Source organism: Mycetomoellerius zeteki, unplaced genomic scaffold (assembly GCF_001594055.1).
Source record: "Mycetomoellerius zeteki isolate Tzet28-1 unplaced genomic scaffold, Tzet1.0 scaffold104, whole genome shotgun sequence".
Classification (NCBI taxonomy): domain Eukaryota; kingdom Metazoa; phylum Arthropoda; class Insecta; order Hymenoptera; family Formicidae; genus Mycetomoellerius; species Mycetomoellerius zeteki.
The window spans coordinates 280,972-307,004 of NW_017255954.1; the positions used below are offsets into that span (position 1 = coordinate 280,972).

At 31.7% G+C, this 26,033-nt stretch overlaps 1 protein-coding gene across 1 annotated transcript in view; it reads right to left on the minus strand.

Moving 5' to 3' along the window:
* The window catches only part of cno (adherens junction formation factor afadin), a 49,455-nt gene that overhangs the window by 22,791 nt on the left and 631 nt on the right, over nucleotides 1–26,033 (minus strand). Inside the window, exons 2-6 of the mRNA XM_018445448.1 lie at nucleotides 17,465–17,576; nucleotides 17,200–17,392; nucleotides 13,580–13,864; nucleotides 12,565–12,848; nucleotides 11,636–11,735 (exon numbers count right to left, since the gene is read on the minus strand). Of these exons, the coding sequence (XP_018300950.1) occupies nucleotides 11,636–11,735; nucleotides 12,565–12,848; nucleotides 13,580–13,864; nucleotides 17,200–17,392; nucleotides 17,465–17,576 (974 nt within the window). The remainder of the gene's footprint in view (nucleotides 1–11,635; nucleotides 11,736–12,564; nucleotides 12,849–13,579; nucleotides 13,865–17,199; nucleotides 17,393–17,464; nucleotides 17,577–26,033) is intronic.

Consider the following 26,033-nt stretch of genomic DNA (forward strand, 5'->3'; position numbering starts at 1 on the left):
AATTTTATCGGTATAGTTCTAGGAATAAGTGAGAGCGGTAGGAACTTAGGAAGAAGGGAACAAGAAAGAAGGGAAAATAAAATGGAGAAGGGGAGAAGGCTTTCAACGTTCATCGATTAACGTAAAGATGCGTGGCATATAATAATCGCGCATGAGAAGCTTCGCGGTAAATCGTCGAATTAGTATGATGGGCCAGATAGCGATCGTGCATTTTTCTCGCGTTACAGTACTACCGTGCGTAGTGTCCTACGTCCAACGCACATGTGTGTGCTTCGAAGCACACGGTGCGGGCTTCTCACGGAAGAAAACGGAAAGAGAGAATGACTCTTGGCTTCGGGTCAGCGCGCGGCACAGTCATTGCACCCGCCCGCGCCGTCACCGCCGCCGTTTTCATCACATTTTCCCTCATCCTTGCTTCTGCAAACGGCGCGGTTGCCGCCTCATGCTTTCGGCGGAGAGTATTATACGAAGGAGAATATTTCTCGATAGTTTTTTCTTGTTTCACTGAACGTAAGTAACTCCGATCTACCAAGTGTCCCCTCAAGTCACAATTTTGAAAAATTTGAGTTTAAAATTGTTGTAAAAAAATATTTTTATTATTCACCTATATCGTATAGTTATAGCTATACTCTATAGTACATGTATATTGCAAATGTTTCAGTTTTCAGAAGAAATTCATTGTAAATTAAGACCAACGTTAAGATTTTTGTTACAGTATCAAATGTCAGGCTGATCACAAAGTTCTAAATTGATTGTAGACGTTCCGGGCAATTTGCAATTTGTATCATTTTATAATCATCGATTTAATAAGTTTAAAATCTCAAGCGATTCTCAAAGTTCCTGAGAAACTTATAACAGATAAGCGTACGATATTCGAGAATAGAATTCAATGAGCTTCGTAAAATCCGAACAATCCACAAACATCTACAAAGGGTGTAATCCGAGATATAGTCATACGATCGATTTAAAATAAAGTCTCGCAAATTTTGATTCATTGAACGTTGCCCAATTTTAGATTCAAATTTACTTGCTTCAAAATCCAAACAAGGTTTCAAATTCTCGTTGAAAGCAATACATGGGACACTCACCTAACATCACCTCCGCCTTGCCGCTTCGGCGTGGCTTGAATGACCAAAGTCCAATCATGTAACACTTCTAAATCGACGATTTACGAGTAATAACATGAAGATATAATCATGAGAAGATATTTATCCAAACCACAACCGATACTTTAACAGTTCTATGTTAATGATACGCCCTATAGAAAAAAAACTGTGTGCCATCCACATCAGACTGTCACAAAAATACACCTCTCTTTTTATAAAACGAGTTTTTTCCCTTCTACATTTCGAGCATTATATTTTTGATTCATTTAATTTTATAAATACCATCATTATGCTTCATCTCGTAATCTCAATTATTGTCGATTATAGTGTCTCCGTATTAATAGTTACATATAATGTTTATAGATAACGTATTTATTAATAAACTGTTTTTGTAAAATATTATAATAGTAAGATGTTTACTGTGTGTGAAGAATCTATTAGAAAACATTCGTAAATGAGATATTTATAAAGATACACAAGATACACAAAGTACCTATTATAAAGTTTATATTATCCGGAATTGAAGTCACACATAAAGCAATAAGCACGAAAAAACGATTAGATTGATAAGCCGATTTTCCCAATGATATCGCGGATAAATATGTTTCATGTCGATTTTCTCGAACGGTATCAATACATTTATGGATATCGGTACATTTACAAATCGATTAGTGAAAAATACCTTTGTAAAATACAAAATTCTAGGAATAACACAAAACTTCAGCACACGTCTTTAAAATGCACCTGTTGCAATTTGTACATAGCTTTAAGCTTATAGTTTACGCGGCAGTAAATGTCAATGTCACATTGTAATACGAAAGATTTGTAAACATTACAGACGCAGTTAACTCAATAATCACTAAGCGAAAACCACATAAACAAAAATAACTCGGCACACACACTTAACTAACAATCTTGAATTTAAAAATAACTGTAAATCTTTATATTGTATTCTAAAACTTTGATTGTAAATAAATATTTTTTCGTTTCTCTCATTCGCTGTCATGATTCTTCGCTGACAAAATCAATTAATTAAAATATATAATAATAATAATAATTTTTTGCAGAAAAATAATACAATTAGGACGAAAAATTTTTCAAAACAATTGAATTTTACACGTTTTAATAATGTATATAACATATCACATTATAATAATTTTTTTACGCAGCATATTATTTTTTGCTGAACGAATTGTACTTTATTAATATGTAAATTCTAATCGAATAAGGAGAAAGAGAGAGAGAGAGAGAGAGAGAGAGAGAGAGAGAGAGACAGACATAATGTGCGTCTAACAAGATTAAAGATAACGTAATTATAATATAAGTAACGAGTTTCACACACGCGCTATTGGAAATTAATCATATTTTTAATTTATATTTATACGCGAATTAATATATGTTTGAAGACTCCGTTTAAAATTGCAATTAAATTTTTTAAAGCTGCAAAAATCTGCATTGTTAAATACATTCGATAAATCGCGCACTTTATGAGAAGATTAATTGCTGCATTTTTTATTTTATCGTAAACATCATAAATCGATAAACACAACTTTATAAACGCAAATGAAAAATGTTAATTGTTCGCACGTAATTATTCGCGTATCATGAAACAGCTATAAGCGAAAGCGAAAGCGTAACACCTTTAATGTCCGTGACGCACAGAACGATACTCTACGCGGCTCGCCCGTTAAAACAACACTGATGTGTAACTTCTTGTTACTTTCTGTCCCGTAGAACATACAGGTGTATATAGAAACAAGAATAGAGTGCACACGTGAGACCGGCGCAAGCGTGTTAACGAGTGTCCCTTACACTATACGGAACTATAGTAACCGCTTCATTTATTCCCTATGAAATTATTTATCAGCTTCCGCATTGAAACGGGAGGGATTCATGCGGTTAATTTTTAATGGAAAATAGGGACAAGGAAGAACATTGAAGGAAGATGTATCCTTATAATTAGCGTTGGATAGTGTTATATAAATATACTCGTACATATAGAAGCATTCATGCAAGTGTTTTAACTTTTTACTGAGAGAAAAAAAATAAAAATTTTTTGCGCAATCAGCAGGCAATAACTCTTCTTTTACTAGATTCTTTCTAAATTACTAATCTACGATTATTGATACTTCGCTATTTTTCTTGGTTTTTTATGTCACATGTGTATATGTATGGCTATAGAGACACTTCTTGAATAATATTCTACGTATGTTTTCATGAATTTGTAAAATTTCTAATATTATATATTTTATAATTACAAGATAAATCAAAGCTTTTCTCTCTGCTAATTAATTGAACAAAGCATACATATGTTCACATTAAAACGTGATTAATCGTACCTCGAAGATAACGTTGTCAAAAAATAATTTATAATATCAATATATATTCTGATCATCAAAGAAAGATTTCGTTTTATAATGAGAATTTCGTGGAATCACTTTATCTTTATCATTATCAGAAAATACCAAAAATGATTTCCATTCATATCGACCCGTATACAACGACGTCGATAAAAATCAATTTGAAATAATATACGATTTTTCAGATATAAAAATTAGTCTATTTACATTAGTCTGTCTACTTAATTCTTGCATTAATGTATTAACCCTTAAATTATGTATATAAGCGTATTTATGTATTTAAGCGGTCCCACATTGAATTGATTAGATAACAAAATACACGATTATTTCTGATCTTGTTGTACATTTTTGCATAATAACGAGATCTGAATTTATATAAAATTTGAATGCAATAACCGTAATGTTTTTAAAGAAAATAAAAGTTTTATAAATAAAGTTTAGATTAAGAATTCGTGACATCTTTAAAACGTTTTTCTAACACGATTTGAAACAAAAAGTTTGACAATCAACTGAATCAACCACTTTGAAATCAGTCATATTGATCTTTATATGGTTGAGCAAGTTTTTAATAAAAAATATATGATTTTTACAATATTGTTAAGTATTTTTTTGTTTTTGCAATTGCAATTACAAAATTCTTTTCTTAATTTCATTAGAATTTAACAAAAAAATATTATCGTATTATTTAAAGTGTAAATCTTTGGACAAGTTGATCTCAAAAATCTCTCCCATAAGAAAATATTTGAACAAAACTTTGTCATAGAAAAAAAATTACACATCGTTTACAAATATCGTTAAGTGTAAAGTATGCGTTAAACAGACTTTAGACTGACCTTCAAGATACTTTATCTTAAAAAATTTAAAAGTTGAAACTTCTTTAAGAATATAAATTTAGAAGAATTTTGAAAAATTCTTCTAAATTAAAAAATTTAATATTTCTAAAAGTAAGGTAACCGGGCCCGATTTGGGCCGTTTCTCAAAGTGAGCCATTGGCTGTTTGTATATAATTATATGATTAATTTAAGAATATTTTATACATATTTTCAAAATGATAACAAAATTATGAAAAAAATACAGATTATGCTATAAATTACGTTAAAAAATAATACGACAAATTTGGTGACGATTTACTATTTGGATCATAAGTTATTTTAATAAATAGTAGTATTTTTTAAATATCTGTACTCTAATAAAAATATATGGAAATGTATTATAAAATAAATGATCAAAATCTCAATTTTTTAATATAAATACATTATGTATTCAAGATTATTTACATAGTTAAATTGCGATGCATGAACTAGTTGTCCAGTAAATAAATAAAATATTTATTTGTTCTATATATTTGTAACTAATCAGTGAATCGCAATGAAACTTTGCGTAAATTATTTTGAATATTTAAAGTACTTACAAAAGAAAAATGTAAATTTTTTATCATTTTTTAAATTTTAATTTTTAACAATAAAAATATAATAACAAATAAAATAAAAAAACTACAAAAATGTATTATTAAACAAAAATATAATCTTATTCACACAACTTTCATATGTACATTTAAAGTGTAAGTATTAAATAATACTTTCAAATATTAATTTTCTTTGCAGGGACTGTATACATCTAATTCATCCTTAACAGATAACAGTCGTAATTCTCTCTCTCTCTCTCTCTCTCTCTCTCTCTCTCTCGAGCAGGCAATCCATACGACTCGATTGCATTAATTCATAAATCATATTCATTTTGTTTGTGTAAAAACGGGAAAAACTGATACGTCGTGGTCGTGATGTAATATTCCGTAAGTAAGTAATTGCTTTCTATAATTATTAAAACGTGGTTATTAATTTTTGTAATTCATGTTATTGTAGCTCTATATTCATATTTTAAAACACTACATTTAATAGGGATGCACCAGATATCTGAAAAGTATCCAATATCCGGTATTATCCGGCACTTTTTACTATCCGATCGGATAGTCGGATGTCATTAGTATCCGGGAATATATTTGGTTGAAATTTTATATCATTAAATTGATTTTTTTATATATTAATGTTTTATAAACAAGTATGCATACTCATAATGCTATAATATCTTATATATTGCTACAAAATTTTTTTCTCCACAGTTATTATCTCTATTGATAATATAATCAAACTCGGACAATAATTTCCTTTTTGCTCCCTTTTTTCTTTTTTTAGATATTGTCCCGGAATCCGGTAGGATATCCGAAAAATATCGGAAAATATATTTCATATGAAAAATATTTTTATATGAAAAAGGGAAGACGTATACGTGGCTCACATTGAATACACATTTTTCTAAGGATGCTATTCTTCTTTTAAATCTCTACTGCATCTATATAAATATATGAATATGATTTATATTTTTTCAATGTTCAAGAATGTTCCCTCTTTCGAATATGACCATTAATTTTCAATTTAGACCTCAGCAAAAAATTAAAAAAATTCTCATCAAAACTTAGGGGGTCATTAATATTAACTTAGGGGGTAATTAAATATAGCATTAATTTATTCTTGTTAAAATACTTGTTTCAGTATTATACGTAAGTAGAAATTAATTTAGGAAAAAAGTATTTATTTACTTAAAAAGATTGTTCATTTATGTATATATACATAAAATAATTATATTAGATTCAACTGAAATTCTATGTACTAACATCGTAGCTTCGATAGTTTAAGAATGTATCACACCTATTCTTACAAATACTTATAGCGAATTCGATTGGAAACACTAGTGCGCACTGGTGCATATTAAAGCCATTGTACACTGATTTAATTTGAGTATAAAAGTGAAATGCAAATATTTCGAATTATAAAATACATTATTAAATTTTACCTAATAGTACAATAAAATGTATTGAGTATTTCAGAATTTAATCGATTTCTATGTTTATGTATAAACATATATAAACATATCTTTACGTTATTTTGTGTACGACAGCTTTAATGTGCACCAATGCGCACTGAGTGCGTCCAATCGAATTCGCTATTAGACTTTAAATAAACTATATACATATAGGAAAGTTGTGTCTATAACATTCTATTTTTATTAAACAACACATTTTTAGAGCTCATTTAGTTTATTATTATTATTTTTTATAATATTAAAATTAAAAAAATAAAAAAAATCGCAATTTTTTAATGTATATAAGTATTTCAAAATGATTTATGCTTTGTCCAGGATGATTAAGGATATATTACGTACTTTCAAAATAATGAAAAAATTACAGATTATTCAAATCGCATTGAAAAGTAATAGAAAAAATTTAGCGACGGCTTAGAATCTGCATAAAAAATTACTTTAATAAAAAGTAATATCTTTTATCTGTGCTGTAATGGAAATATATGGAGAAGAAATGTATTATAATATAATAAAAAAGATCTCAATTTTTTTAATTTTAAATAAATGTTTCAAGTATTCAAGATGATTTATTCAAAGTTCGCAATACAGAGATTAGTTATTCTGTAAATAAACAAAAAAATAAATTTTGTTCATTTATGGAACAATTAATCTCTGAGTCGTAATGAAACTTTGCATAAATCATCTTGAATAATACTCAAAACACTTATTTAAAAAATTGAGATTTTTGTTGTTATTTTATAATACATTTCTCCATATATTTCCATTAGAGCACAGATAAAACAAATACTACTTTTTATTCAAATAACTTTTGATCCAGATACTAAGCCGTCGCTAAATTTTTTATTATTAAATGCAATTAGAAAAATCTATAATTTTTTTTATTATATTTTGAAAATTTATGTGTAATACATCTTTAATCATCATGGGTACGATCCGAATCGTTTCGATTGGAAATCGCGGCTCGTCATCGTCGCGATCATAATCAAGAAACTGAAAATTTCGCTTCGACGCGGAGCAACATGTCGAAATGATCGAAATCGGCCCACGCGACTACTCCACCAGGCGGAAAGGAGAAATTACCCGAGATATTTTTAGAAAAACGAAGGTGGCACGCTAGTACTCGAATGTAGGTCGACATATAACGCAGTCGTTCCGGCGTTTTATTGATTTCCCGCGGACTCAATTCCGGCGTATACACGCCGTCGCCGACTTGCCGTCGCGGATGTATGACACGCGTAAAAAGATCACAAGAGATCGGCGTGCATCGTGATCGGTCTGACACTTCTCTATCCTACTGGCTTCCGTCGCCTTTGGAGCGCACCAAACCTGCCTAAACCTAAAAAATGTCTAAAGAAAACATTCTACTCATATACAATAATAACTCACAACAAGTATAACTATATATAACTTCTTCTCCTTTAAGATCAATTCTCTTTAATACTTACTTATGATTAAATAAATAATGGTTGTTTTGAATCGAGAAAACTTTATATCGCGATGATATCAAACAATCAACATTTTTGTCCGAAATTACAACGATTTTTTCATAAATTATCCGCATTCTCAAATAAAGCTATATATAATATGTTCAAATAATATTTTATGTTATCTCCTAGGATGTGCTATCATTTTTTATATGCAATGAGATGTATACATGCAAACAAGACAAACTGCAAACTTTATTAACAATTATCGAAAAACTCAATAATACGCAAAATTTATATATGTAATGGAACTTAAAAATCTTGCTGCTTTTAACAATCATTCTTCTTCAGTAAAAAGCAGACGGATATGGTCGAAGAAAATATATTTTACAAAAATGAAATAAACGGGGGAAAAATATGTATATTGTCATTAAATAATTTTCAAGCTTTCAGCATAGCTACTTTACAGTATAAGAACGTTCATATTTCAACAAATTAACAATGGCTATTTCAACAAATTAACATGGGATCACATAAAGAAACTTGAGCTCTATATGCGTCATGCATAATTCGTCAGCTTTAACAGAAGCTTACGTCGTATTCCCCAATCCATCATGACGATCGCCTTATTTAATTAAATTTCGTGGTCCCTTCGTCGATTATTGCTGCTGCTAAATATTGGTCCCCTCTTTGTTCCCTTCTTTCGTTGCTCCGTTTTCCTTATGAGAATCCGCTGGCGCCTCAAGCTGGTCAGGCGAATTTTATCAATTATAATTATCGACGGACGTTAAAACGTATAATCAAATCTCTTCGATATCTATTCTCGCTACAATGATGACGAATTTAAAATGAATTGACTTGAATTTATCCTCAATCTATTTCTATTATGCTCGATGTTTGATTTACATGCCGGCGACATTGTCTAAACTTAGACTACGGATAAAATCAAGAGTGGAGGTCATTCGTATACTTCCTATCTTTAATAATAACTCAACAGAAGAAATTATAAATAGCTTAGCTGATCATACTCTTAATGGAATCTTAATGTAAACATTACAAATACGATAATCGACATTACGATATACTTGAGAAAGATATTAATATGCTCATTCAGATACAATTACGTTGAAAGTTTACAGGTAAACATATCATTGCGATGGTCGCTAATGATCGCATTAATTAAAATGTTACTTCGAGTTCTCACAATGACACTCCATGGCATTAACCGTGGTGATTCCTGAACAGATTACAGGATATTTACAGGCTATAACTACGGATTGTGTGATTCATAAGATTGACGATAAAGAGTTCATTCGAGATGTCATCGACGTGCACTGATGGGTCAATAGAGTATGTCGTCGATTATGCAATTGACAGTATTGTTGAATCGACCTCTTCGTTGTTCATGCAAATCTGATATTTAATGTTGATTTAAAGAGAAGATAAACAGCTCACGTGTTAATTTATGTAGTAACGCATTAGGATAATCTGTAATGATCATACGATAATTAATAAGTGATCAGATAAAATCGTCGTTGATTCAGCGTCTTCCAGAAGTATCACATAATGGCCATAATAATCACCATTATTTGCCAGAGTAATGATTAGTCGATCGTCTCTGATTAGGTCGACTTTGAGACCTGCATTCAAGTGTCATGTGTTATTGGTCAAGGAGACACCTGCTCACTTCATCAAGGTTTTGCGTGATTTGTGCAATATTTTTATGATATCTCGCTAATGATAGGCCAATAGAATTCTTTTGTACTTCTAAGTTGTGCATGTAATCGATAGCCGTTGCGGCCTTTATGTGAATTACGAGACTTACTGAATATCGAGTTTCTATTGTTACAAATATTTCATGTCTTTGTAATAAGATTCAATTACGTTGGATTACGATTACTAATGGCTTAATTAGTAGCTCGTACTTGAGATTGTCACTTGATTCTTCACAAAATTGCGGAGAGTGACCAGACTATGCGGATTAAATGGATTCACTTTCATCAATTCGCTTTTCTTTGATATGTTGAGGAGTTCGGGTTCGATGACGCTGGTCATTAACGTCTTACGCTCGCGTGTATAATCGTATTTACTTCTTCAGTCACGTACGTGATTGTTTATTCTTTCGTACACATTACGGCGCATTATCGCAATCGTGTGAGTGGGTACTTTCACTTTCGCTACTATGAAAAGTCTTTAATACGTACGTTGATAATGAGCTAATTGTGTTCAAAGACGCCACACCTTGGACCACTTCGCGTTGCATTATGTGCGTATAATTATAACTATTCACTTCTTCGTTTAATTGTGTAGAGAGATGTTACAGTGAGTAGATTCAATTGTGTCACTCTTAATTCTCTCTGTTGCGTTTCCATAAAACAAGTCAACCGTGTGTGGCTATTAATATGTTGTGTCGTATTTGTACATGTTGTCACGAAGAATAACACGTCTATTTACTCGGTCGAGGCTACAACGGATCACCGAACGTGTGGACGAGTACACTTTCGTCATAAGCCCGATAACGATTGAGGGATTTCGGATTCAATATAAAAACGTTTTTAAACAAACAAAATAATTAAGCAACTAATTAATATACGGATTACTGTACAAAAAAGGCAACGAGGCGCTAAATCTTGACATACTTCACGCAAGATATGCTGGAACAATTATAATTTTAACTCAGATAAAATTAACGATTGCTCGATTCGTTGCACAAATTTTGACTCAAATTGTCGGACATTATGGGCAATTATTTCTCCGTAAACAACGATATCGAAACGAGGGCAAAGACGACGACAAGGCGGCGACGACGGCGCCCGCGCACTGGCGCCGGTACCGACGACATGAGCCAACTGAGGCAATGTTGGTATCGGTTCTTCTCCTTGCCACCCTTACATCCCCCATCGACTACCCTCTATGCTTCAGTTCGTCCTCTCTTTCTCTCCCTTCTGTCGCTCCTTTCGTCGAACCTTCGCCTTTATCAGCTGATATTAAGTTTTTTATTTTTACGCACAACCTTATAAATTTAATTTTTACTTTAAATTCATTCTTTCTCATTAAACTTTTGTTCTTATCTCGTAAATTCTGATGTCAATCTTTTTTTCATTAGATCAATCCTATTTTATCCTATCATCTCCATTTCAAGAATTCTTTCCTCCTCCGCGCACGTTAACTTTTACTACCTTCTTTTACCGTTCTTTTCCACCATAGATATTTTAAGTTATATTTTTTTAAGTTATATATTTAATAAATATAATTTTAAATAGTTCCCCAAAAATTCTGTGTGTCCAGTTTATTATTCTCGTGTAATACATACGTAGCAAAATTTTTAGTTGCTTTTTTACAAATATTTGCTATTTAATCAAATATCAATTCATTTTTTAATATATCCTTTATTAAAATTTAAAAATTAAGATATTGTAGTCTAAAGTTTATGCAAAATTAACTTAAAAATGAAACATGCAAAAATTATTTCTAATTAAAATTGTATCATATTATCTCAAAAGATTTAAATTTAAAAATAAGAACAGCTTGTTGAATTACTGACATATTTTACATAAAATTATTATTGTCGTGTTAGAACTTGATATTAAATCCTCAATAAAAAAGATAGATTGAAAGACGAAAAACTCAGTATATTTTCAAATGTACAAAGATTAATTCCAAATATAATATCCTGAGGAATTAAGTAAGAAACATATGTGCGTTATATTAAACACTTTAAGTAACAAAATTATTCAACCCTATTCAAACCAAATCATATCCACTTCCCTCTTTTTCATTTTCATTCAGTTGGAATATCATATACACACAAAATTAGAATTATGCAGCAATTGTGCAGCTAAGTATTGATGTAAAAGTAAATTCTTACCTCGCGTGGAAGGATGATTCATTAATATCGCCAAAGGACACTCGTCGTCGTCCAATATATATTCCTGATGCGCATTACCACTCACGTTCTCACTATTAACCTACATAAACAAGATAGTGATTTAATATATATGCGCTTTTAACAAAAAATATCTGATGTTGGTGTATTTATAATTTCCAGAAAGTAAGAAGATAATTAAATGCTATAAAAATATATCGTATTGTATAAAACATATTTTTAGTTTATGATATTTGTCTGCTATATATTTAGTATTTATACAGCTAACATAACTTTTTCTATATTATTCTTTATCTTATTCTTTCAATCTCCATGTAATATGACGAGGACCATTTTCTTGTCGATTATGCTTTGGTAAACTACATTAAGCAAAATATATTATTATTATTCTTCATTATTATTCATTACTTTCTGTTTCTATTAATTCATAGACACATTGCAAACTATTAATATTGTTGTTATCTCATTATTGTGTGTAATCACTTTACTGTTAATTTCTTTTTTATCAATTTTATAATAGTAATCTTTCTTTAATAATAATTATTGAATTAATCCTTTTATAAATATATACTTTTGTTTTATATATGTATACTTATAAATACGTAGTTTTACAAATTTATATATTTTTACATTTACCTTCATTTTTTAAATTATATTATTTGACAAATTGAAATATTTTTTTAACATAAAATTTTATTTATAGTATTATATTATTCAACATAAAATATTTAAACAATTAAGTTTCATTTATAACATCAATTAATATATTCCAAATTGCGCTACCTTTTAGATTAAATCGAAATTAGTTGAAGAAATCAATTTCTAAAATTTGCTAAATTTATATATATATCACCATATATAACAATACTTATTTTATCCATGGATAAATTTCGCGATAATTTCATATATACCTGCACAAGGCAATATAACTGCGGGTCCACTTTTTCCAGACCATATTTAGAAAGCATCTCTCGCACAACCTGAGCGGCGGAATCTCGCACACTCAGTAGCAGCGTTTTGTATGGAACGTCCTTACACAACGCCTCACCATAAATTTTCAATGTGCCGCCTGTGTCAGGACCACCGTCTTTACTACGAAATTGTTGGAGCCTTCTTTCAAGCTTCTGTTGACGGCGTCGTCTCATCACCGCTTCTGGATTCGAGATGCTCCTCGTAAAACTGGTCTCAGGCAATTCTAAAAATGATAAAAATATCATTAATAATACAGAAAGAAAAAATAGTTGCATAGTTGCAACAAGGAAGTACTTTTATTTCATTTTTGTCATTATTTTCATTATAACACAATCATAAATAATCAAATTAGGACAATAATAATGTATTAAACTTTTAATTTTATATTTTTTTGTATTTTGAACTTTAAAAAAACAACACAATAAAATTAATTACAATGTGTAATATAAATAATAACCCTTTTCAAAACAACCAATAGGAAATGAAGGCCTATAACGGTCGAAGCTGGATCTTTAATGCTTAAATAATTCAATGTGAATTTGTATTGTATATACTTGTACATGCATATATATCATATTTTTAACCGTTTGAACCACCGAATTAATTTTTCCAGAATCAAGCGGTTCAAATGATTAAAAAATATAGTATATATGCATGTGTGTATATATATATATATATAGTATATACAAATCAACATTATGGTAAATTATTTAAGCATTAAAGATGCAGCTTCGACCGTTATAGATCTTTATTTCCTATTTCCTATTGGTCGTGTTTTCACAATAAGATTCTTATTGTTCTTATTGTTTAATCTTTTAATTTCTTTTTAATCAAATATTTTTCGAAGATTATATTTCATTTATTGTTATTCATATTCGTGTGTTATTTAATCTTTTAGTAATTTTATGTAAATAATAATTTTATACAAACAGTCTGAAAATAATATTTACTGACCCGTATAAAGCTTCTCGGCGACACCGTTCGGATCACCAGGCACCGCATTCTCATCCTGCTCTAAACTCTTCAGTCGACTGAGCTTCTCCTGCTTCTTGATCTGTTTTTTCTCCCGCTTGCTCAACTTTCTTCGGAAGCTAGAGCCCTCGGCTGAAGTAAAACCAACGCCCTGCGCATTAGTTTTATCGTCGATCCTCTTCAGCAAGAAGCGTCCTTCCCGATCGTCCATATGCCAATTTAGTTGAACTAGTAGTGGCTTTTCTTCTAAATCAAGTTTACGCTCCTCTGTAAACAAAATTCCATATACTCTATTATTAAATTATATTAAAATATTTTAGAGAAAATAACATTGCAAAAAAGTTAAAATTAATTAAAGTACTTTCTCCAACTAAGACAAATAGACATGAATTCATATACATTAAATATAAATGTATATGTATTTAAATAGCATAATTCAGTTAATAGAAATTTGTAGTATATTAAAAATCGATATCAATTAAAGATAAAAAATGCGATATATTCATACAAGGTATCCCAGAAATCTAGAATATTTAGGACACCATGCACTCGTATGCAGATAGAACGGACTAAACTAAAAAGGAAACATTACTTTTTGTCCCATTCGGATTTTAATCAAACTTGGCACCAATGACGTATCGTTATCAAAAATGGAAACATGTAAAGCATTTCTTCGGCAGTCCCAAATGTGAAACAATATGCTAGTAGTGTTATATAATGAAAAGATAGAAAACATGATGTTGAAAAAGCATGCTTTCTATCTTCTCATTTAGATCATTATATAACACCATTAGGATATTGTTTCACATTCGAATTAGAAACTTGTAATATCAAAAATTGTACAACTAATATTAGTTTTTTTCCGCTGTGCTTATTGCACATATGTATTCTGTTTTGACCATTCAATAGTCAATCTTCATACTTGTACTTAATTGTTATCTTTTTTAATAATAAAATGTTACACAAAATCATATTTTGTGCGTTTGTGTTATTTTCATTATTTTTCATGCTTCGTATCTCGTTGCGTATGCGCTGTATCTCGTTAATCAATGAAATGTTATACATGTTTTCATCTTTGATGGTGATAAATATTGCCAAGTTTGATTAAAATCCAAGTGGGACAAAAAGTAATGTTTCGATGTAAGTCGAAAAGTGCTCTATATCATTTTGCAATTTTTGCAATAATTAACGAGATATTAATTTCTAAAGATCGCGTATCCATCCAGCCGCCTACCGCCAAATGCATTTCCATTGATCATAGTCACTATAGTGACTACATAGTCAAGCGGAGAATTGTTTTCTTTTGCCGCCGTACGTAATTATTGACGTTATAATAACTATATTGCCACTTATAATAAACAAATCCCCTCGCGCGTAATGACCACGATCGATGAACGTTTGACGGTAAGCTGCGCCTTGACGGATGGATACGCGCTTATTCAGCGATATTTAGAAATTAATATCTCGTTAATTATTGCAAAAATTGCAAAATGATAGAGGACTTTTCGACTCAATTTAGTCCGCTCTATCTGCACACGAGTATCGTTCCAAATATTCTGAAACTGTATGTTCCAAACAATTTGATGATACATTAGTTCAATGATATATAATCCTTTTAATTTAATCTAGTTAATGTTTTTGCTAAATGTACAGTTTCAGTTTTAATCATATCTAAATTTTACAATTTACGATAATTATGCATGTCTGCAAAATTTGATTTTTTGTTCGTACTGTTTGGAAAAGAAGAGCATAGTTTTTGATGCGCTGAACCCGAATTTGTAAGTGAAATTGTTATATCACGTCAGATTTTTGAGAAAAATAAAGGATAAAATGCCGATCAGGAGAGATCGCTCCGATGATCTTGATCTTGACATACGTTATTAAGGTCATGATCCTGAGTCATTTTTAAGAGGTTTTAACCGTTGCTCGTCATCCGTTAAAAAGTTATTAATAAAAAAGTTTAAGAAATTTATATGTAAGATAAAAGAAAAATTGTATGTAAGAAAAAATGGTAAAACTTCCCCTTTACACAGCCAGCCCCAAATGACCTCCAAGTGATCTTGACCTTGACCCTTAAGAAGGCCATTGACTTTTCCGTCGCTCGTTATTCATTATAAAGTTATGAGCAAAACAATTTTTATGAATAGTACACAACTTTTAAACATAAGGTACATATATCAGCAATATTTTCCTTTGATAAGGGGATGGGCTGGTATTGCACGCTCCCAAGCAGGAGGGAGGTGGGTGGAGTGGGAGTCGCTTTGGGTGAAAGTCGCGCGTCCCCAGGCAAAGAATTTTTGTTTTTAAAGGAGGAAATCTATTTTAAAGCAGAGAATTTTTGTTTTTATGGCAGAAAATCTATTTTAAAGCAGAGAATTTTTGTTTTTAAAGCAGAAAATCTATTTTAAAGCATAGAAACTTTTTTGTTTATAACTTTTCAACGAATGACGAGCGACGGAAAAGATCATTGACCTTCTTAAAAGACAAGGTCAAGGTCACTCGGAGGTCATTTGGGACTGGCTATGTAAAGGGGAAGTTTTACCGAAAAAATTATGTAACTTGCATGTATTGTAAAATTTTTTTACTAAATATGAAATTTTATGTAACTGCATGCATAGGGGACTACATGGACACTGCATGGAGTAATCGATGTACTTGATACTGTCACTACTATCTCACCATTCTTAAAAATAAAGCTTGTTAGAGATTCGATGCCGGTTGTAAAAAATTCGATATTTTTATGTTAAAGTACAATTGAAGCATTAATTTAAGCTTTTTTTTCGAAATGTCTCGCATATCGAGTGCATCAGCTACGAATTTTCAAAAATAGTCAAAAACACGTTTTTTCAGGCGTTTCAACTTTTTTTCTCAAAAACCTGATGTGATAGAACATTTTCACTTACGGATTCGGATTCAGCCATTCAGCACATCAAAAACTACAGGAAAATTTATTCTTTTTCAAACGGCTAAAATCATGCAAACCTATGTTATGCTGATTCTACAATGAGTCTGTAGTCGGAAGTATTAAGAGTCGTCTACACAAAAGTCGTAGATAGTCGTGAAGTCTTAAGTCGTAGGAAACCAACCAATCACAATCAAATATAAAGAGAATACTCGACTAGAATTGATCAATTTCTTACGATTTGAAACCCTACTACGACTGTCTACGACTTCTGTGCAGACGAGCCTTGTGTCTAAAGACTTCAGCACAAAGATGATCGTAATTGAGTCGTGAAACGTGAGTCGTAGTCGTAGGTCAACGCACAATGTTTTGATCAACCTACAACTACGACTTACGTTTCACGACTCAGTTATAGTTATCTTTGTGCTTAGGCCCTTAATCGGTGAAGTTGGCCAATCAGCGTTAGACCCAGTTCCACAACTCACGGTTAACTCTTAACCGAGGTTCAACTTATCCATTGTTTCTTTCCAAGAATTGGAAAGAGATGAGAAACAAGTTGAACCTCGGTTAAAAGTAAACTGTGAGTTGTAGAACTGGGCCTTAGTTGTACAAGGTGGCTATTGATCAACTTCATCGATAAGACTTAGGACCACCGATTACTGACTCATTGTAGAATCAGCATATCGATGATTTAACTCACCTCCATTCTCATGAATCTCGTAAAGGGCGTATTCTGGGACGGATAGCATTCTCATGTCGGGACGAAATTTTTCTATGAGTGTTTCTATCACTGCCTGGCTGGTCGCGTCCGAGGCAACCCTGATGCACTTAGTAGCGACCTTTTGACCGCTGTCTTGGAAATAAAACCTCATTACACCGTGAAACTCCAGGTCCTATTAAGAAAAAAGTAATACAACTTGACTGAAGGCGGAAACGATTTTGCAAAATTTAGATGCGACACTCACTTCATTGGGCTCCGAAAGTTCAAACAGATCCAAGCGATTGGCGTTCCACTGCTGTATGACTCCCCTGAGAGCATCCCGCTCCGCCTTTTTATTCGCCAGTTCTGTTGCCATTCTGAAAAACACGACGGACGACGTGTATGTAATTGCAATCAGCCGACACAGTTGCGAAAATTGTATAACGAATTATTGAATACGTCACGATTCTTTGACCGCACCACATAATCACAAGCTTCTCTTTTTAATTAAAGAATCAAGAATGCATGGATAAATAGAATACATCTTTAGAAATTCTTATACAATATTAAAATCAATATAAATAATAATTTAATGGACTCCTATCTTAACAATAACAATGAGTAATAATAACCAGGCTATAGGAGTCGTTGCTGGATGTATTTGCGAAAGAGTCTAATATCAATAATACATAAACCGCTTTATTACATCAGATTAACAACCTGTGCGTTTCGGCCCGTATTGGGGCCATCCTCAGCAGAATTGATGTCAATAATAATAGTAGATAAAACGTTGCATGTTATGTGGTGATGTCTGTAATGAAGTAAGAGTCTTCCTTGACAAAGATCGTTAACCAATGCAGTTCATAGGCTGAGTGGTAACCAAAGCATCAATCTCATACAACCAAAACCACAAATAATAACATTTACTAGTCAAATTTTGTTTCTCCATAGATAAACGATATAAAACGTTATAATTATAAAATATTTGTGTCTTGCACGTTATACTATGAAATACATGTGTCTTGAACCGTTAAGAATATAACCTTATACAATATCTTATTGTACGTTATAATGAAATCAAAGATATTAGATCTGTTTGCGTTGTTTGCACTTTTTGCATTCAGAATCTTTGCTTTCTTTCTTTTCAACGCACAAACATATACATATTTATCTTTTAAGGATCGACAGGAGAGACTATGGAGACCTCTAGTCGAAGACGAATTTCTTCAGGCTAAAATACTGCATAAATAGTATTTTAATTATGATATTCGTTATCAGAAAAGTCACCTGAAGGCTCGTACAGAGCGATTTTTTTTTTCAAGAAAATGATAAAATAAAAATATATATCTCATCCGATGTATACTATAGTGCAGTTGAGATGCACATAATTATAATTTTTCAAAAACCAATTTACAAAATGCGGCTTTGCATGCACTTTCACCGCTTCAGAAAAAATAGGGACCAGAAGGATCTCATAACGCAATATTACTTCTAGGAAATAAAATATCACTAATATCACTATCAGTATGAAAACACATATCTGCGAATAGGAACATTCCATTTCATTTATTATAATATTTTTAAGAGCGAAATTGCAAAAATCGGCTTTTTAAGGGTGCGGTTACATGGATTGATATTTTCCGCGTAACGCGTATCGCGTAACCAATCAGAGGCGTTCCGCGCTTTCCATTATGCTTGTTTTAAAAAGTTGCGCATTGCACAAGTTTACCGCGATTTTTACGTGAGCGTGATATTTTGGTACATGGCGACATGGAGGTCTGTAAATTTCTCTTTTTATATTATTATTCTTTAGTTTAAAGTTTAGAAAAATAGTGGACAACTGTGTTATTCACTCTCGTATTTTTCTTTATTTCTGTATTTATTTGTTTTGGATTAGTGTTCTTATTTCCGTATAACAAATCAAACTAACAAAGACTCCTTATAAATCAAAAGAAATTAGAAAGAATAAGGGCAATAGGAGTCAGGCGTAGAAGACGTCGCGCAAATAATGTTCTTATTTCGTTTGATGTATATGGTTTAGATTATGTTTTATTTACTCTTTATTATGTATCTATTTATATATCTCTTTTTTTAGTTCTTTTAATATAAAATTGTGTATGTGTAAAAATCTTCTAAAAAGTGGCAATGATCTGATCTGCTTAAGTATGGAAAAATAGAGAAGATCTGCAAAGGGCATGATTAGTTAATATATAATTATCTTTGTTTACAGCAAGTAAAATGTGGCTATTGCGGCTGGCTCATTATAGCACAACAATGTCAAAGTATATTCCAACATGATTGCTTCAAAGGATACAATGAAAATAAGGAGCTTTAAAAATTGACAAAAATAATGTTGCAACTATTGGTATAAATTATATCACTATCATTTTGTACATTATATGAAATTCACTAATATAATAAAAAAATACACTTCTCTAATAAGAGTTTCACTTGCTCCATACCGTTGTTACTTTTCGCTTGAAAAAATCCCAATTGTTACGATATACAAATCAATTTCTATAAAATTGTTACGATATACAAATCTGTTGTATGTTGGTCATTCTTTAAATGTGACAAAAATACCAAAGATGAAAATAAGTGATAAAAATTGAGCGTTAAAATGGATAAAAACTATAAAAAGTAAACTAAAATTTAATAAATTGTTAAAAAAAATTAGTTTTAATAATACCTGTGAGTCAACAGAGACGCCAAAGGATATATCACAAACTTTTTGTATGTTAAAACACTGACAGGATCTCATGAAGACATTTATCGGCAATGTGACGAGTAGAAAAAACATAAGCATATTGTAAGCTAAGTAAAGTAAGAAACTGGTGAGTGGAAAAGAGGGGATTGGTTAGAGAGGGGGAAACTGACAAAGAAAGGGAAAATATATGTCTGGCAGCCTCTCAGTATCGCTTTGCTTATTAAGTCCATTTTTTTGTCTTTTTATAAAAATCATTTCCGAAATCAATCTTCTGTAATAAAAAGGTTCCATATCCAAAATACTCACATCATCTCAACCAAAACTGTGATTTAATTCCAATCTATGATCTGAGATCACTGACAAAGCACCCGAGGATTTATTAATTTTCCTTTATTGATCTAATTTGACTTTGTTCGGAAGCCGTTATTTGAAGAGTTATTTATAACAGATTTTTTGTGAATTTTTTCAAGAAAATAGCATTTTTGAGAAATCGTAAATTTTGTACATTATAATTTAATAAATAACACAGGCCGACAAAACTTAGGGGGATCTTGTGCTTTGAGCTTTGAAAGATGTTTCCGTAGGATTTTGATGTGTTGAAAACGACTACGTTGTCCTTTTTTTCCATCACCCTCCATTTTTTAAATAATCACGAAACAGTTTTTTCCGGAAGTAACTTTGTTATTAATTTTTTCCGGATAAACAAAAAATTATATTGAGGTTTGTTTTGCGACATTTAACTCAGAAATGTTCCAATACTGAAAATAGTTTTTCGATGCTTATAAAAATATTTTATGCAAACTGCAAACGAAAAAATCATTAAAAAATTGAGAAAAATTAACAAATTTTGAAATATAAAATCAAATAATTCGAAAGAAAAAAATCGTAAAAAATATCTGACAATTTATACTTATAGCTGAATGTTTTTAGTTTAAAAAACTAGAAGAACAAAAAAGTTTTTAAAAACCTTTTTTGACAAACTAATTTCCGACCATTTGTTCAAAAGTTATTGAATTTAAAGCAGCCCACGCGTCATCTACAGTGCGGGATATCCTCTCGAGTCTGACACATAGCTACCGAATACAGGAGCATGTTGTGTAGTCTTTTTTGGTCACTGATTTCAAATCTGAAGTAAAAAATGTGCAATTCAAAATGGCGGATCCAACATGGAGGGCAAGAATTTCAAAAAATCCGTACGATTTACATGAAAATCGATATTTGGTGGTTTTGTAAGTCTCTGATTACGTACTACTGTAATCACAATTGTTGAATTAAAAATAGCAGATCCAGTGGCGACGAATAGTAAATGTACATCGAACGATGATTTTAGCGTTATCCTTATTATAACAAGGTGATACTTCCACGTGATATAGGATGAGTAACGCTAAAATCACCGTTCCGTGTCAGACTCGGAGAGGATATCGCGCACTGTAGGTGACGGGAGGGCTGCTTTGGCGCTTTAAATTCAATAACTTCTGAACAAATGATAAGAAATTAGTTTTTCAAAAAAGAATTTAAACTAGAAACATACAGCTATAAGTATAAATTGTCAGATATTTTTTACGATTTTTTTCTTTCTAATTATTTGGTTTTATATTTCAAAATTTGTCAATTCTTTCCAAAGTTACGATTTTTCCAAAGTTTTTTGTTTGCGGTTTACATACAACATTTTATAAGCGTCGAAAAAATATTTTTAGTATTGTTGGAACATTTCTGAGTTAAATGCTGCAAAACAGATCTCGATATCATTTTTTGTTTAGTCGGAAAAAATTAATAAAAAAGTTACTTCTGAAAAAAATTGTTTTTGCGATTATTTAAAAAAATGGAGGGTGATGGAAAAAAAACGGACAACGTTTTCAGCGCATCAAAATCCTACGGAAACATCTTTCAAAGTTCAAAGCACAAGACCCCCCTTAAATTTTGTCGGCCTGTGTAATTGAAGGGAAAGTCATACATAGCTTTTATTAATTCTACGTAAGTGTTTCAAGGCAAAAATTTCAGTTTTTGTTTGTTTATTCTACGATTTATAGAACAAAAACTGTGCCAGTTTGAAATTTTTTAGTTTTGTAAAAATCGAAATTATATATAATTCTTAAAAATTTCTCTACAAAAAGACTCCATACTTCGACTCTTGTACATCGAAAACTTCTATTATTTTGAACGTTCTATCAGCAATCGCGCTTCGTAGCAGTGCAATGATGCAATTTCGATTCCAAGTACACCGGCATTTCATCTTGGGTTTTTTAAACGAGTTTTTTTAGTGGATTTTTTTTAGTGGGTCCAACCCAATAAAACCTGGTGGGTTGGACCCACCTTGTCAAACCCTGCCGGGCTGTTTTGACTCTTTCACGTTCCTTCGAAGACCTTCCTCCGGTGCGAGACTGCTCGGAAAGCTGGCAACCGTCTGTTGTGATACCACGAGATAAATTATCACAGCAGAGGCGTAAAGCATGAGGCGTCTGTTCTGTGCACCAGGCAGCTGCGGGATATCGCGTTCGTGTGTTACGATTCTCACTATGCGGCATGAGTGTTGGATGCAGCGCATCCAGAAACGATTCCTCCTCGAATGCAAACAATACGAGGTGCTCGAGAAAAACGCGTACCATCGACGATCACGCTCTCACGATAATTTACAAATTTGATTACCGCGATCGTTCAACATTAAAGTAAGTAAACATGAACACATATTTTTATGACGCTAAAAAAACATATAGACCCAATAAAGTTTTTTGTTATTAGTTTAGAAATTTTAAAATTTTTAACTCTATAATGTTATTGTTTATATAAAAAAAATACAACACTTGAACTTAGCATAAATATATTATATGACAGTTAACCTATATAAACAAAATTGTGACAAATAAGATTGTAAAACATAAAATTATTCCAAATCATTACATATTTAAAAATTAGAAAAATGTCACAGGCCATCAACAGGACCCATATTCCAGTTCCAGTTACCAATTAGGTTCATTGCCCAAGGTCAATCGCCCCGTAGTCTCAACTAATTTAAACTATTAACTATTCTCACTTGATCGATTTTAACTTTGTTCGATTAACTCAATTAAGTAAGTGTTGAGTAATTTTATTAGCTGACTAAGATTAAAGTTCTTGTCAAGGTTGGATCATGGCGATGCTAATTAACTTGAATCTCATAGCTAACCGAGAGTTTACACGACCGAGCCCCGAGCTCGGAGTTTCCAGTGAGACAATCCTCGAGAGGCAGTCACGACTGCCCCTCCTCGTATCTCGCCTGCCCTCCCAATACGTCTCTTGTTCTCGAACTTAAAACCTTAAAAGTGCTTTCGCGCATTTCTTTTAAGGGTTCACTGCACCGCAAGCATTAAACCTGTAATGCACAATTTAATTGTCGCCTGATATCTAAAAGTAATTTAAATATCGGCTAAAATAAAGGAGAAATTGATAGTTCATAATTTAAAGAGAATATTTGTAAAATCATGTAATACCAATAGATATATATTCCTTGTAGATTTATTAGATGCTTTTACTCTCTACATTTCTTGGAGTAAAATCTCACTCTAAGAAAGTGAAAATATAATTATTTTTGGAGAAGAGTGAAAATATTTCACTTCTTGAAAAGGAGACAATTTTCACTCTTTTTGAGTGAAATTTCAAAAATGGCCGTATTTTCACTCTCTGAAAATGACATTTCACTCCAAGAAATTTAAAGAGTATGCACGCACTCACGCACGCACGCACGCACGCACGCACGCACGCACACAAATGAATTTTCAATGCAAAAATGAAAATAAGAGAAACAATCTTCAATGACCTTGATCTTAACGATGTTATTCAAGACATGATCCTGAACAACATTCAAAAGGTTTTAGCCGTCGGTCGGACACCTTGCGTAATGCTAATGCCGGCGGTACTGTAATTTTCGAATCTTATAACTCAAAAAGTACTCAATACAAAATAATTTTATTACAGTGTTTTGGAAAGCTCTCGACACCAGCTATTAGATTCTGGAATCAAAAATAGGGTGTGCCATTTAAAAAAATCGATGTGACCTTGACCTAACCTTGACGACGCCACCCAAGGTCAATCGCATATACCCATGTAATGCATTACTTAAACCCCAACAACTTATTTGAAACATTTTTCAAAATAATTACTTCCCTCGTTTTTAAATGGGGTGATTGGAAACACCCGGTATATACAGGGTATATATGTACAATAGCGAATTCGATTAGACGCATTCAGTAAACACTGGTGCACTGAGTGCCGTCGTACATAAAATAACGTAAAGATATGTTTATAAATAAACATAAAAATCGATTAAATCGTGAAACTCAATACATTTTATTGTACTATTAGGTAAAATATGTATTTCATAATCCGAAATATTTGCATTTCATTTTTATACTCAAATTAAATCAGTGTATAACGGCTTTAATATGCACCAGTGCGCACTAGTGCTTTCAATCGAATTCGCCATTAGATTGACAAGGAAGAAAAATTTTCTTTTTAGTCGGCCTCTTAGCACGAAAGCTCCATTTCATGCCAAAAGAACACCCCTAAATTTTTATCAAAAATATTAAGATTTGGAGATCGCTAGTAAACGATTTTTAAATCAAAGTTTATTTTCCGTAATACATGTTTGATTTCGTGCAAAAATGCTTGATCCGAATTTTAAATGTGGTTTTGTATGTTTTTTTTTTGGTCGCGTGTATCGTAGGACTAAATGAATTATTGCATCGAACGCGATGCAATAATTCATTTAGTCCTATGATATACGCCTTAAGAAATACAGTCCAATTAATGTGAAAAAATGATCAAATTTCGAGTTCAAGATCGATTTTAGCAAGGTTCCAAGCGTTCAAATGGGACGTTACTCCCCTCAAATTGTAGGTCTGTTCACCCAGAACAAGATCCAGTTGGAATTTTCCCGGGATCTCCTACAGAGCCTTTAAAAGTTGCATTTATCTGGATTATAAAACGTTTTTAAGGATAGAAAAAATGTTTTTACAAGTTCTAAAGTATATCGCTTTGTGGTTTTGACATCCTCAAAATTTTTTCGTTAAAATATGATCTTGCGCAGATCTTGAACCTAAATTAAAAAAAAAATCGAAAATTAAAAATTCAGGACACTTTTTGTTTGTAAAAAAATTAATCGATTTTTTTAAAAGTGTCCTGAATTTTTAATTTTCGATTTTTTTTAAATTTAGGTTCAAGATCTGCGCAAGATCATATTTTAACGAAAAAATTTTGGATTTTTTATTTCAGATAATTAGAACGACCTATAAGCCTGCACCGCGCAAAAAAAAGGAGTCAACTTTGAGCAGCTGTAGTCTTTAAATTTATTAAAACATTCAAGACTTTTCAAGACATTCAAAACATTCAAGAGACTTTTAAGATTGTATAATTTCAAATCGTATTTGAATTAATTCGAATTTTTCATGATATATTCGAATTAATTCAAAGCATCTTAATACCCATCACTATCACAGATTCTTGTAGGATTTCAAAAGTTACACATAGTTCTAGATGAGTTTTAGAAAGAGTTCTGACGATAAACAACGTTATTTTCAGTTTTTAACGATTCCCCCTCCCCAAAATCACTTTTATAGGAGCAAAAATGACCAATTTTCGATAGTTCTGTGAGTTTTATGGCAATTCCCGTATAGTTCTGTATATATGGAAGTTGTACTTCTTGTTTTCATTTTTATGTAAAAATGAATTTTTAGTGCAAAAATGAAAATAAGAGGAATAATCTCCAATGACCTTGATCTTGACAAATGTTATCCAGGATATAATCCTGAACAACATTCAAGAGGTTTTAGTCGTCGGTCGGACAACTTGCGCAATGCTAATGCTGACTGTACTGTAACTTTCGAGCCTTATAACTCGAAAAATACTTAATGAAAAGATATTTTATTATAACGTTTTGAAAAGCTCTCGAGGTAAGCTACAAGAAAATGTAATGAAAAATAGAAGGGGTCCATTTAAAAAAATCGATGTGACCTTGATCTGGCCTTGGCGATGCCACTCAATGGTATCTTCTTATGTCCCCCTCCGAACCATACAACTTTTGTTTGAAACATTTTTTCGTATCGACCATAGTTTTCAAGAAATCTTAATGCATTATTTAAAATGGGACACCTTA